The sequence below is a fragment of the Amblyraja radiata genome, chromosome 29, assembly GCF_010909765.2.
Source record: "Amblyraja radiata isolate CabotCenter1 chromosome 29, sAmbRad1.1.pri, whole genome shotgun sequence".
Taxonomy (NCBI): domain Eukaryota; kingdom Metazoa; phylum Chordata; class Chondrichthyes; order Rajiformes; family Rajidae; genus Amblyraja; species Amblyraja radiata.
In genome coordinates, this window is record NC_045984.1 from 1,897,684 (window position 1) to 1,912,691 (window position 15,008).

The 15,008-nt window shown below is 40.1% G+C and overlaps 2 protein-coding genes across 2 annotated transcripts in view; one reads left to right on the forward strand and one right to left on the reverse strand.

Moving 5' to 3' along the window:
- On the forward strand, positions 1-439 carry LOC116989680 (late histone H2B.L4-like). The gene has a single exon (XM_033047292.1). It carries the CDS (start codon positions 18-20, stop codon positions 381-383), a length of 366 nt encoding a protein of 121 aa, XP_032903183.1. The 5' UTR covers positions 1-17; the 3' UTR covers positions 384-439.
- A 10,426-nt stretch (positions 440-10,865) lies between these two features.
- Positions 10,866-15,008, reverse strand: part of LOC116989715 (probable G-protein coupled receptor 139) — a 33,877-nt gene continuing 29,734 nt past the window's right edge. Inside the window, exon 3 of the mRNA XM_033047312.1 lies at positions 10,866-10,955. Coding sequence (XP_032903203.1) covers positions 10,866-10,955 — 90 coding nt within the window. The remainder of the gene's footprint in view (positions 10,956-15,008) is intronic.

A 15,008-nucleotide genomic window follows, 5' to 3' on the forward strand; every position in this document is an offset into this window, starting at 1 on the left:
GTTTGAAATCTGAGAAAATGCTGGAGCAGCAGAAAGCAGCTCCCAAGAAGGGCGCAAAGAAAACCTTACCGAAACCAGTGGGCAAAAAACGCAAGAAGTCGAGGAAACAGAGTTACTCCAGTTACATCTACAAAGTGAAGAAGCAGGTTCACCCTGACACCGGCATCTCTTCCAAGGCCATGGACATTATGAGCTCGTTCGTCAATGATATTTTTGAGCGCATCACGGGAGAGGCGTCCCGCCTGGCCTATCACAACAAACGATCCACCATCAGCTCCAGAGAGATCCAGACCGCCGTGCGCCTGCTTCTGCCCGGTGAGTTGGCTAAACACGCCGTGTCGGAAGGGACAAAGGCGGTGACAAAGTACACCAGCTCCAAATAAAGAGTTCCAGAACACACAAAAAAAACCGAAAACGGTTCTTTTAAGAACCACCCATATTTTCGGTAAAGATTTACTAATTCGATAATTAATCTTGGCACAGACTTTCCTTTTCTCCTCGACTTTCATCATGAATGGAGAAACGGTCTTCATTTTGCACAATGGCTGCACTAAATCCAGAGCTTCCCAATGAGGGGGAAGTGAGTGGGGAGATGGTGATCAGAGACGCGGCTGAGTGGCGTTAGGAGCAACGAATTGGGCAGCTCCACTGCGGTTATAGGACCGGCCAAACGTCCCCTGTCAGGCTTTAGTTTTTATAAACCGTGGTCCTGCTCAGAGCTGCCACTTCTATCAGTCTGGAAGTGAAGATGGCCGAGACCGTTCCCGTCAAAACGAATGTCCACGCCCTTGTCCCTCCTGATCTGGCCGGTGGCCCCGTTCCCCCCGCCGTACTTGCTGCCGCCAAGACGAAGGCGGTCTATCGCGGCCACAACGGCCGAGCAGATCCTGTCATAGCCGCCATCAAGGAGTGTCGGGCTCCCAAGCTGGGGGCCGCAAAGAAAACGCTCTCGGTGACCGGCTACGGGATTGACAAGGCCGGCGCCCGGCCCAACCAGTCGGTCAGCGTTATAGCTAACAAGAGCGCTCCAGCAGAGGGCGACACCGGCACTTCCGCGGCCACTCTCCGCCTGACAGCTGCCGCCCAGAAAAGTGCAAAGAAGCAGGCGGTCGAAACCCCCTGTGAGCTCACGACGGCCAAGAAAATGTCCAAGCGAGCGCCTGTCTCCGGAGGGGGGCGCCGCCAAAGACGCGTAACCAGAAAGAGATATGACAGAACCCGACACTGAAGCAAAGATCATGGAGTGGAGCTGCGACGTAAACAAACGCACTGAGGTATAATACGTAACGGAACGTCACGGCCGCCATTTGTTAATGCTAAACGCGACTTCCGTTATGCCTCCCGCTGTGTAATCCGCTCTATCAGCTTTGGTGTAATCAGAGTTGTTGGGAACAGTGTTTAAGAAGGAACTGCATATGCTGGAAAATCGAAGGTACACAAAAATGCTGGAGAAACTCAGCGGGTGCAGCAGCATCTATGGTGTTTGATACAGCTCATCTTTCACCTCACATATTAAAATTTAGTAAATTTTAGTGTTAATGTTTTCCCCATTGCCCTCCCATCTTTCCTCCCCAGCCCCCTCCTTTGCGTAGTTTCCCTTGCATTGTATTGTGCATCTTCCCTTCTATTGCTTCAACACACACGTTGCACAAAATTAAATTCAACTTAGATATATATTTATATGAATGTGTGTGCCTGTGTGTGAGAGGCAAGTTAGAGATAAATACATTTCCTTCTCATGGATCAGAAGCAACTTTGATTTAAAGCATCAACTATTACTCTCTTATTTGTCAGATGATGTACATAAACCATAAAGGCAATTATATATATAATTATTCACATATAAATATATGCATATGCATATATATATTTACAAAGCTGCACACAAAAATAAGACAAATTTCAAATGACAAGCACTTTATTGGGTTCATGACTAACAGTATCAACAACAAATATAAGAAAAGATAGCACATTGATGACAAGTTTCCGAAAATGGCATCAGAATACACAAATACATTTTGTGTAACAGTTGTCGCGTGGTGTCTACCAGAGACCTAGTTGGCACAGTAAGTGCACAAATTTCTCATTCCTTTCTATGTTGATGAATAGAAACATAGAAAATAGGTGCAGGAGTAGGCCATTCGGCCCTTCGAGCCTGCACCGCCATTCAATATGATCATGGCTGATCATCCAACTCAGTATCCTGTACCTGCCTTCTCTCCATACCCCCTGATCCCTTTAGCCACAAGGGCCACATCTAACTCCCTCTTAAATATAGCCAATGAACCGGCCTCAACCACCGTCTGTGGCAGAGAATTCCACAGATTCACCACTCTCTGTGTGAAAAAAATGTTCTCATCTTGGTCCTAAAAGACTTCCCCCTTATCCTCAAACGGTGACCCCTTGTTCTGGACTTCCCCAACATCGGGAATGATCTTCCTGCATCTAGCCTGTCCAACCCCTTAAGAATTTTGTAAGTTTCTATAAGATTCCCCATCAATCTTCTAAATTCTAGCGAGTACAAGCCGAGTCTATCCAATCTTTCTTCATATGAAAGTCCTGCCATCCCAGGAATCAGTCTGGTGAACCTTCTCTGTACTCCCTCTATGGCAAGAATGTATTTCCTTAAATTAGGAGACCTAAACTGTGCGCAATACTCCAGGTGTGGTCTCACCAAGGCCCTGTACAACTGCAGTAGAACCTCCCTGCTCCTATACTCAAATCCTTTTGCTATGAATGCTAACATACCATTCACTTTCCTCACTGCCTGCTGCACCTGCATGCCTACTTTCAATGACTGGTGTACCATGACACCCAGGTCCCGTTGCATCTCCCCTTTTCCTAATTGGCCACCATTCAGATAACAGTCTACTTTCCTGTTCTTGCCACCAAAGTGGATAACCTCACATTTTTCCACATTATACTGCATCTGCCATGCATTTGCCCACTCACCAAACCTATCTAAGTCACCTTGTAGCCTCCTAGCATCATTCTTACAGCTAATGCTGCCCCCCAGCTTCGTGTCATCCGCAAACGTGAGATGTTGCATTCAATTCCCTCGTCCAAATCATTAATATAAATTGTAAATAACTGGGGTCCCAGCATTGAGCCTTGTGGTACCCCACAAGTCAGTGCCTGCCATTCTGAAAAGGACCGTTTACTCCTACTCTTTGCTTCCTGTCTGCCAGCCAGTTCTCTATCCACATCAATATTGAACCCCCAATACCATGTGCTTTAAGTTTGCATGCTAATCTCTTATGTGGGACCTTGTCGAAAGCTTTCTGAGAGTCCCGACATAACACATCCACTGGTTCTCCCTTATCCACTCTAGTAGTTACATCCTCGAAAAATTCTATAAGCTTCGTCAGACATGATTTACCTTTCAAAAATCCATGCTGACTTTGTCCAATGATTTCACCACTTTCCAAATGTGCTGCTATCCCATCTTTAATAACTGACTCTAGCATTTTCCCCACTACCGATGTTAGACTAACTGGTCTGTAATTCCCCGTTTTCTCTCCCTCCCTTTTTAAAAAGTGGGGTTACATTAGCTACCTCTTGACATTTCTGCATTCGAAGACATAATGAAAAAGATTCCTACGGATCGGATCTGATATATGAAGGAGATAATCTCAGATTTTTCCGCGATTATCCCCCTGAAATTGTGGAAAAAAAGGGAACTGTTCTCAAAGACAAGACATATTCAGAAAGGTCTCCCCAGTGTACAATATGGAGTAATGTATCCTGCAAAAATGAGGATCACCTATAACTCTGCTGAATGTGCTTTTACGGATCCAGAACAAGCATTTAAATATGCACAAGACATCGTAAAGGAACAAAGTTAAATCTAGAATGGAACACCGGTGAAGATAAGACCTTTTTAACAAAATATATTTCAATCATTAAGATGGCGGAATCCCTTTACAGACACTGGCCAGACATGTTATCTCCCTGGAACTTTAATTAAGCTTAAAGATAATAATGATGTAAAAATAATGATGTATACAAATACATAGTAATTAACTAAAATGTTAACAATAATACTAACATAACCGTGGGTGATCGAGCGGGGAGGAGAGTCATATACGTGATAGTATGTTTAACCCCTCGGAGCCTGCTTTTGTCTATGATATAAAACTGGGTTTTAAATGGGGGAAACAATGTAACAATTTATATATGGTAAATCTTAGTATATACTTATTGCCCGATTATTTGGAAAGGCATATATATATATCTAGAACTAAGATATTTAGAACTAAATGTCTTTCTCTTTCTCCTTTCTTGCTCTGGTTGGATAAATCCCACAAATATTAAATGTCCCATCAGCCTTTTAGGACACTTGGTCATGGGGGCGGAGCTGAATGTAGATTAACATCAACGGAAGTCTATCAAGATCTTGCCACCTTAGGTGACCCCTCTCCCTTATGGTATCGCCTCTTAGATACCTTAAAATCACTTTTTTTTTAAATCACCACAACTTACTTTTTTATAACAACTCTCTTTTTTTAAAGTGTGCTTTAGAAAGGAGATGCCAAATAAATGCAAAAGTTTGGGACGACTACCGAATGCCCAAAGTTCTGAGGTATTTGTTTGCACCATATGACTTAAAGATATCAAATTAATTTAAAATGCAAGACGACAGACATACAAAGAATGGAGGAATCACGTTCTGTAGTTGGAACATAAGGGGTGCTAATGAACCAATTAAAAGGGGCAAAATCCTTGCCCAATTAAAATCACTCAACGCTGACATAATTTTTCTGCAGGAAACTCATATGAAACAACAAACACAGATAAGATTTAAGGCAAATTGGATAGGTCAAACATTCTATTCTTCATTTACTTCTAAATCTAGAGGTATGGCTATTATCATCCGGAAAGGTATACCATTCAAATTAAAGAAAACTATATCAGATAAAGAGGGAAGGTATGTTATAGTTTCTGGAGAAATTTATTCCACCCAACTTACTATGATAAAAATTTATGCTCCTAATTTTGATAACCCTCAATACTTTAATAAAATTTTGGATATAATATCAGAGTTTAACTATCAAAATGTAATTTCAATTGTGTTTTAGATCCATATTTAGATAAATCTATAAAACAAAGGAGATGTAACATAAGATCCAAGACTAGTGAACTTTTAAACATAAAAATACTAATATAACAGATGTATGGAGAATTGCTAAGCCAACTGGAAGGGAATACTCATTTTATTCAGCGGTACATAAAACTTACTCACGAATTGACTATTTCTTAGTAGACACGAAATTAATTCCATATACAATTAATCCCAAATACCATAACAGCATTATTTCCGACCATTCCCCGCTAACTTTTATATTAAAAGTTGAAGGCATGCATGGCAAAAAATCCTTCTGGAGGTTCAACCCCCAAATTCTAAATAACCCACTAGGTTGCACATACTTAAAACAACAAATGAATTTTTTGTTTGAGATTAACGATACGCCAGGTATTTCACCCTCTTTATTATGGGAAACTTTTAAAGCATTTATTAGAGGCATTATAATTTCATATCAAACCTTCCTAAATAAAAAAAATATATAGAACAATTGAAGTTAGAACAAGAAATCAGACAATTAGAGTTAGACAATGCCAAAGACCCAAATACAGATAAACATAATAAGATAACATTATTGAAATTTAAATTAAACAGAATTTTATCGGCAAGAGTGGTAAGATTATTACAAATTACAAAACAGGAAAACTTTAAATTTGGTGATAAACCACATAAACTTTTAGCTCGTCAACTGAAAACACGAGAAAAGGGAAAAAAATTATTTAAATTAAATCAGAGCACGGTGAATTATTAACACTACCTAAAGTTATTAACAAAAGATTTACCCAATTTTATCAAAATTTGTACACATCTAAAACCACAGCACATGACAATAAAATTACAAACTTATTAGATAAATGTAACCTTCCAAAGCTTGACCTCTCGGAACAGGAGGAAATAGGAGCTCAGATTACACTTGAAGAAATAGAGGAAACAATAAACTCGCTGAAAAATGGCAAGACGCCTGGACCAGATGGCTTTAATAATGATTTTTATAAGAGATTCCATGAGATAACCGCCGCACGCTTACAAAAACGATATACCCATGCCTTTAAAGAAAAAATACTACCGGAAACACTAGCCGAATCAACTATTACGCTTATACCTAAAAATGAAAAAGACCTAGAAGAACCAGGTTCATATAGAGCTATAACACTTTTAAATACAGATCAGAAAATTCTAGCAAAGACCCTAGCGAGAAGATTGAGTAAATATATTAGTAAATTAATAAACCCAGATCAAACGGGGTTCGTACCTAAAAGATACTCATTTAATAACCTGAGACGCTTGTTTAATATAATGTATTCACACAAAATAGAAGAAGAAGATATATCAATTGTTGCTCTGGACGCAGAGAAAGCATTTGATCAAGTAGAATGGTACTATTTGTATAAAGTACTGCAAAAATTTAACATGGGAGAGAATTTCATTCTATGGATAAAATTATTATATGACAACCCGACAACAAGAATACTAACCAATTATATGTTATCTTCAAAATTCCAACTATCAAGGGGCAATAGACAGGGATGTACCCTATCACCCCTGCTATTTGCCCTTGTGATAGAGCCCTTAGCAGAAATTATAAGAACTCATCCGAATATTGGGGGATATAATACCAAAGATGCAAATAATAAAATCTCACTTTACGCAGACAATATACTTTTATACATCACAAAATCGCAAACCAGTTTACCAAATTTATTATACTTAATAGAGGAATTCAGATCTTTTTCAGGTTATAGAATAAACTGGAATAAAAGTGAAATTATGACGTTAAGAATCGACACATATATTAAAATTTCCTTTTAAAATCACAACAGAATAATTTAAATACTTGGGTATACAAATTACTAGAAATATAACTCTTTATTTAATGCTAATTTCATGCCATTATTAGCTAAATTGAATGCGCAGATTAAATTCTGGAAAAAATTGCCATTGTCCTTAATAGGCAGAATCAATGCTATAAAAACCACAAATATTATACCTATTCCAATCAATACCATTATACACACCAAAAAACTTATTTAAAAAGCTAGATTCTAATATTACAAATTTCATTTGGTACTATAAATCACATAGAATCCAAAGAAAACATTTATGTAAACCCAAAGACGCTGGGGGACTTTCACCCCCGAACTTTTTTAACTACTACTGGGCAGTGCATATGAAAAATATAATCTATTGATTGGACAGTTCGGCCCAACAGTCAGAATGGATAAAAATGGAGATAGAGGATTGTTCTCCTTTTAATATAGGAGCAATCCTCTTCTCCCCGATAAAAATGAACAACACAATATACAAGAAGAACCCAATCATCCATAATACAATACGAATTTGGAAACAAATAAAATTAACTTTAAAATTAAGAAATCTATCACTTTTAACCCCATTAGTTAATAATCCAGCATTTAAACCAACTGTCACTGATAAAACATATAACCAATGGGAAAAATTGGGATTTAAACAGATCGGTGATATGTACGAAATGAGAAATTTGCTGTAATTTCAACAATTACAATTAAATTACAAGCTGAAAAATAACCAATACTTTAAATATCTTCAGATCCATGACTTCCTGAAAAAATATATACAAGGATAGCAAACCTTAACTCTAGACTCATTGGAAGAAGCAATGAACAATAAGGTTGAATCAATGAAATTAATATCATATTTATACAATAGTATCTTAAATATAGAATTACCACAGACAGAGGCACTTAGAGAAGCATAGGAATGAGAACTACTGATAAAAATTCCGAAAGAAACTTGGGAAAAACACTTGATATATATATACATAAATGTTCGATTAATGCAAGACATAATTTAATTCAATTTAAAATTCTACACAGATTATATTATTCGAAAACTAGATTGCACAAATTCTACCCAAATACTTCCCCCATTTGTGATAAATGTTTATCTCAGAATGCCACTATAACACACTCTTTTGTTTCTTGTATAAAATTACACAAATTTTGGAGCGAAATCTTTGAAATTTTCACAAAATTACTTAAGATAACACTAAATTGATTATATTTGGATTATTGGAAGACGAGAATAAATTGAATATGTTTCAAAAATCATTCCTTAATAACGGCAAAAAAACTTATACTGACATTTTGGCAAAATAGATCGAAGTTCTTGAAGTGATCCCATAATTGTCGAGGATCGTTGATCTCAGTATTCGTCAACAAATCAACAAACATATCTCTCATTGTACTGGGGAGTCTTGTGTTCTCAGCATCTTCCATTGTTTGTTGCCAATGGTCGTCAGTCTCCAACAAACCTCTTTGGCTGCAGACGTCTTTGAAGAAAGGATAAATTTGTCCATCATGTGTTTTCAATGAATCAAAGGATACTGGCCCTTTTATGTGATGGAGAAGCAGTCTCAAGTAGTAGAGGTCACCACATTTAGGAGACACGGTATACACTCGTCCCAGAACGTTAGATTAAAAAATACCTGGATGATCTTGCACTCTTTTCCCAGCCTTCCTTCTTTGCCATCTCTTTTTGTTCCATGTGTAAAATCAGGGAACATCAGCGTAGTCGAGTGTTCTTGGAAATAGCTCTTGAGAGCCATGAATTCAGTTAAAGTCGTTTTCGACATATGACCATTGGTCCCGTGTTCAGCAGCATCAAGTCTGAGAAAAACTCGTTGTCCTGGTAGATGTACCTGGAGTTGAAAGACAGCGGGGTGTCTCTCATGTCGGAAATACAAGGATTAATGCCACTGCTTCTGATGGACCAATGTATCTGCCAGTCAAGTACTGTGAAATTTCATCATCCCTGTTAATAATTTAATCTCTCTGCCTCAATCTTCGCTGCCATATCGACGACATATTGTTGAAAGAGTCGGCCTCCTCTCAAAAGGTGATTGAATTCATTATCACGATTCATGATCCTATAGGCATAATATCGCATTGCTGACAATTTCCTGCGGTTTCTCATTTGGAGTTGGTAATGCCATCCATCATCTCCATGTAGACAATTGGTACTGCTTTCTTTTCCTTGATAACAATACTGAATAATATAAATTCCATAGTTTGTGACTTTCTTTTTGCATCATATTTTTAATATAATTTGAATATTACAAAAATCTGCATGTTTTCAGGGTCATCGTGGATCTGTCGGCAGTAATGCAGCAGTCCATTGATAATGTTACTGTTGAGGAAGCTAGGGAGAAGATTGAGTTGGAAGATCTCCTTGATGCAGTGAAAACCAAAGGTTAGGAGAGGGAAAACATCACCAATATTATTCGGAGCTAATTGTGATTTTACTTCGGAGTCACGTGAGTGACTACTTGAAGAAGACCCCGTCCAGGCGCACACGCGTCGTATAGTTAGATGCATAGCGGCAGCGACCGTATTGGGAGGAGCAGAGCCCCTCCAAGCGGTGAGTGCAAAAGCCTGAAGGTAAGTGTTTTCAGGTCGCTTTCTTCCGAGAGACTCTGTGCTGTGTTCCAGACAAGTCTAACATGGAGAAAGTGCGTAAAGGAAAAGGTAGGCAGACCGCAGATAAACCACTAGAGGACCGCGGGTCTGAGAGTAGCGGGCGCCCGATTAAAGAGTCGTTGGCAGAAAAGCCAGCGACTGCTGAAAAGGTAACAAAAAGTACCATTACAGCACCTGTAGGGTGCAAGGCCAAAAGGAAAACTGATCGGCGAGTAGACTCAGAAGAGTCAGACCAAGAGGTTACCCCACCTCAGGAAGATGTTATGTCCAGTCGGGTCGCTAACCTGGAATTCCTCATGGGGAAAATGATTTATCAGGACCCACTCCAGGAGGAGTACAGTCTGCGTTGGCCTACAGGAGAGCCAGTGCAGGGAGTGCCTGGGAAAGGGCCGGGGTGGCGTTGTCCTACAGGAGAGCCAGCGCAGGGAGTGCCTGGGAAAGGTCCGGGGTGGCGTTGTCCTACAGGAGAGCCAGCGCAGGGAGTGCCTGGGAAAGGTCCGGGGTGGCGTTGGCCTACAGGAGAGCCAGCGCCAGCAGTGCCTGAAAAAGGGCTGCCAATACGTGGGCCTACGGAAGAGCCCGCGAGGGGAGCACCTGCAAAAGGGTTTACTATGCGTAGGCCTATGGGAGAGCCAGCGCTGGAAACACCTGAAGCAGGGATACCAGATCAGCCCCACTATGAGGAGGAATTTCCAGGGCAGCAAGATTCGGATGACGAATCATATGAGGACCAAAGCCCAGTAACAGAGCCCAGAATACCAGGTCTGGCCCAAAACTTCTCCGGTCCCAGACTTAAAGGGGAACCGTTGGCAGAGGAAATAGCATTGACAATAAATTACTTGCTCTCCCATCATTTGGAGGAACTGACTATGGATGACTCAAAAAATATGAAACCCCGCAGAATTGCGCACTGTTAGCAGTCCCAGCAGTAAACAATGTGATATGGGGCTATTTGGGCACTGCAATACGCGCACAAGAAATGAAATTACAGCGGGTGTTAAGATTGCTGGGGTCAAGTATTATGGCTTTTGACAGAGACTTGGATGAAGAACATGTGACTGCGTCACAACAGGATGCTTTAGCACTCATATGTAATGCACACTTTGAAATAAACTGTATTCGTAAAAGTGCTATAAGACCAAACATACATCCTAAGTTTGCAGGGCACTGTAAACCAACTAATATTCAATTGCCTAACCTGCCGTTTGGAGAAGATCTAGCCAAGAGGGTGAAAGACCTTAATGAATAAGCGAAAACCGTGGGAATGATAAAACCACCGGTGCTTGGCAGATCTGTTTGAAGGCAATTTCACTACCAAAGGGCGGTGACTAGGGCTGGTGAAGGAACAAGTCGTCCGTTCCCATATACGCGTTATTGGCGCACTGCGCCTGGGGCACGTGGAGGTTACAGTGTTCCCACTAGGGGCAGGGGACAACATTTGACACCAGCAAACCCTGAGGTAGGTGAGTCTGGTCCTGGAAGAAACATATTAAGTGTTTCACATTTGCAAGTTGGGGGAAGGTTACAATTCTTCCTAAAAGAATGGCAAAAAATAACATCAGATGCATTTATACTGTGCAGTATTATGGGGTTCAGAATTTAATTCTACCCACATTTGGATCCTCCTACTCAACATGTTCCAAGTTGGATGTGTATTTTCTCAAAAGAAGGGAATATGGACATTCAAGCGGAACTTGAAATATTGTGTGTGAAAAGGGTTATTGAAAAATCAGTTCACCAACACCACCAATTTGTATTAAGCAATTTTCCTAGAGCAAAATAGGATGGTGGGTGTAGAATTACAATACAACAACAATTCAATTTATTGTCATTTGGAGCCCTTGAGGTCCAAACGAAATGCCGTTATTCTTGCTACGACAAGTCTTAACCCGTTTGCACAGTATAAACATTTTAAAATTGAGACATTTGCCAATGCTATACAGCTAATTTCAAGAAATTGCTATATGGCCAGCATAGATCTGCAAGATGCATGTTATTCTGTGGCTGTGCATGGTAATGATCGAAGATACTTAAAATTTAACTGGATGAGCCAATAATGGCAGTTTAAAGCATTGCCTAATGGTTACCCTCAGACCCTAGACTATTTACAAAATTGTTAAAACCAATCCTAGCGTTGCTAAGAACACAGGGCCATTTGGTAATGGCTTATTTGGATGATATTTTAATTGTGGGTGACACTCGGGCTACAACAGAAGCATCAGTGTCAAGAGTCAAACTCACATTTGAGAGGCTGGGATTTGTAATACATCCAGATAAATCAAAATTGTCTCCAAGCACAACAATTGATTACTTGGGGTTCACTATTAATTCAGAACACATGATAGTGACTTTACCCAAGGATAAAAGGCTGCAGTTAATTGAGGGTTGTATCAAGCTTATTACATAGCATCAATCATCAATTAGGCAAGTGGCAAGCTTGCTTGGCAAATTAATCGCTTCATTTCCAGCTGTGCAGTTTGGTCCACTGCATTATCAGCAACTGCAGCGAGCAAAGGAACAGGCATTGAAGAGACATTTGGGGCATTTTGATAGGCACGTGCAATTACCAGTAACAGCAAATACTGATATACAATTGTGGATCAAGAGTGTCTCATATGCTTCCAGGGAAAATCTGGTTGAAACACCTGCTATCATTCTGCAGACTGATGTAAGTGCGCTAGGTTGGGGCGCTACTGATACTATTACCAGCTGTGGAGGTAGATGGAATGTGGAAGAAGTACCTTTGCTCTAAGCACATGGAATCAATTACCTAGAATTGTTAGGTACATTTTATGGGCTTAAAGCTTATTGCTCTTATGTGCAAAATCTGCATGTGCAGGTTCAGATTGACAACACTACGGCTGAAGCATATGTTAATCACATGGGTGGAATCAAGTCATAATCTTGTGATAGATTGGCAAACGTTATCTGGCACTGGTGTATTATTCGAAACATTTGGCTTTCGGCAATCTACCTACCAGGTAGATTAAACATAATTGCAGATACCAGGTTACGTAAATTCAATGACAACACTGAATGGATGTTCAATCATGACATCTTTAATAAAATTGTTGTACAATTTGGGTGCCAGAAATTGACTTGTTTGCATCTAGACTGAACCACCAATTGCCTAAATATGTTTCATGGGATCCAGATCCAGGTGCAACAGCGGTGGATGCATTCTCGCTAAATTGGGGTGGAATGTTTTTGTATGCATTTCCTCACTTTTGTCTAATTAGTAGGTGTCTACAAAAGATCAAGCAGGACTCCGCTTCAGGGGTGTTGGTGGTACCAGATTGGCCTACACAAGTGTTAAAAAATGGTCACAAAACCTCTTATGGTTATTCCAAGACAAGAAAACCTACTTGTGCACCCTGTATCTGGTGATTTGCATCCTTTACATGATTGTATTGATTTGTTGATTTGCAGATTCTAAGAAGGCCATATCTCGGAAGAGGACTATCAGACTGTACTGTGGATGTTATTGCAGCAGCCTGGAGGGATAGTACCCAGAAGCAGTACATTTCTTACATAAGGAAATGGGAGGTGTTTTGCTCAAGGCAGAATATTTCATACCACACTGCAGACATCCCAGATGTATTAGAGTTTCTGTCAACACTCAATTTTGATATCGAATTAAGTTATAGTGCGATCAATACTGCAAGAAGTGCCCTCTCTTCATATCTATGGAGGGAGTCAGATCAATATTTTGTATGATCACACCCCTTGGTCTGTAGGTTTATGAAGGGAAATTTCAATTCCAAACCTCCTAGATTCAGATAAACATAAATCTGGAATGTGAGGGATGTGCTAATGTTACTCCGTCAATGGAGCCCCATTTCAGCTCTGTCTTTGGCCAGGGTTACCATGAAGGTAGTTATGCTCAAGGCACTAGTTTCAGCACAGAGAGTACAGACATTGCAGAAATTGCGTATAGATAGGATGGTAATAACAGCAGAGGCCATTACATTCTATGTCTATGATTTACTCAAACAGAACAGACCTGGAGTCATGGGGTGTAAGTTGGTTTTTGCAGCATATCCTATGGATCCAAGACTATGTGTAGTTTCACATGTAAAATATGACATTGAAGCCACCAGGAACTTAAGAGGTGCAGATTCAGCATACTTTATCGGCCATAAAAAAACACATAAGAAAGTGTCAGTGCAGACTATCTGGTGGCTGAAGCAGGTGCTGGTTGATGCAGGGATTGATACTGACAAATTTAAATCTCATTCCACCATGGAGGCATCAACATTGGCGACCAAGGATTTGGACATCCCAATAGACCATATTCTCATGGCTGCAGGATGGGCAAGTGAACGGATGTTTCACAAGTATTACCATAAAGAAATTGCAGACCCTGGGGCATTTGGTGGTGCTGTTTTGGATTCAGTGTTAAATTTCCCCCTGGGATAAAGGGGGGAAATTTTGTTATGATAAATAAAACATTAACTGATAACACCAATGTTATGGTTGTATATTATTGATTGTTTTTCACTCATTTAGAGGCAATCAATGCTATGAGAAGCCTGAATTTGAATCTACGGCATGAAATCACAGAGCTTTGAAATCTTCACGTAATCACTCACGTGACTCCGAAGTAAAATAGTACGATTAAACGAGAACTTACCAGTTTGAAGTTTGATCTTTATTTTATGAGGAGTTACGATGAGGGACTACGTGCCCTCCGCCCCCACTCTCATAAAGATCAGCTGGAAGTTAGGTTTGTCTCACGTATCTTACTATTATGCTTCGGTAATTATTAGCTGTGATTTCACATCGCTGCTTTGAAGATTGACGCATGTGCGCCTGGACGGGGTCTTCACGTAGTCCCTCATCATAACTCATAAAATAAAGATCAAACTTCAAACTGGTAAGTTCTTGTTTAATTATACTATTCTTAATGGTTAATAAACTAAACATTTTTGACACAGGATTTTCAAACTAGATTATCTGACCTTTTTGTGTAATTGAATTGCGTGTGTTTTGGTACCAAAATCAGCACCGTACAATATCCCCCCTTAAAGCTAAGTTTCAGAGATGGGAAGCGTAAAGCCGATAGCCTAATCGTTAAAAAGGTTAAAAGATAACAAAATCGATAAAGAGCTGAAGAGGTATCAGAGCTGCCAAGGAAAGGTACTCTGAGAAGTTGAGCAAATACTCAGCTAGTGATTCTTCTTCAGTTTGGAAGTTTGAATGTGATATAGTTGGGATCACATAGAAACATAGAAACATAGAAATTAGGTGCAGGAGTAGGCCATTCAGCCCTTCGAGCCTGCACCGCCATTCAATATGATCATGGCTGATCATCCAACTCAGTATCCCGTACCTGCCTTCTCTCCACACCCTCTGATCCCCGTGGCTCCAGGGTGACCAAGGCTGGGAGCTGAACATCCAGGGATATTCAATATTCAGGAGGGATAGACAGAAAGGAAAAGGAGGCAGGGTAGCGTTGCTGGTTAGAGAGG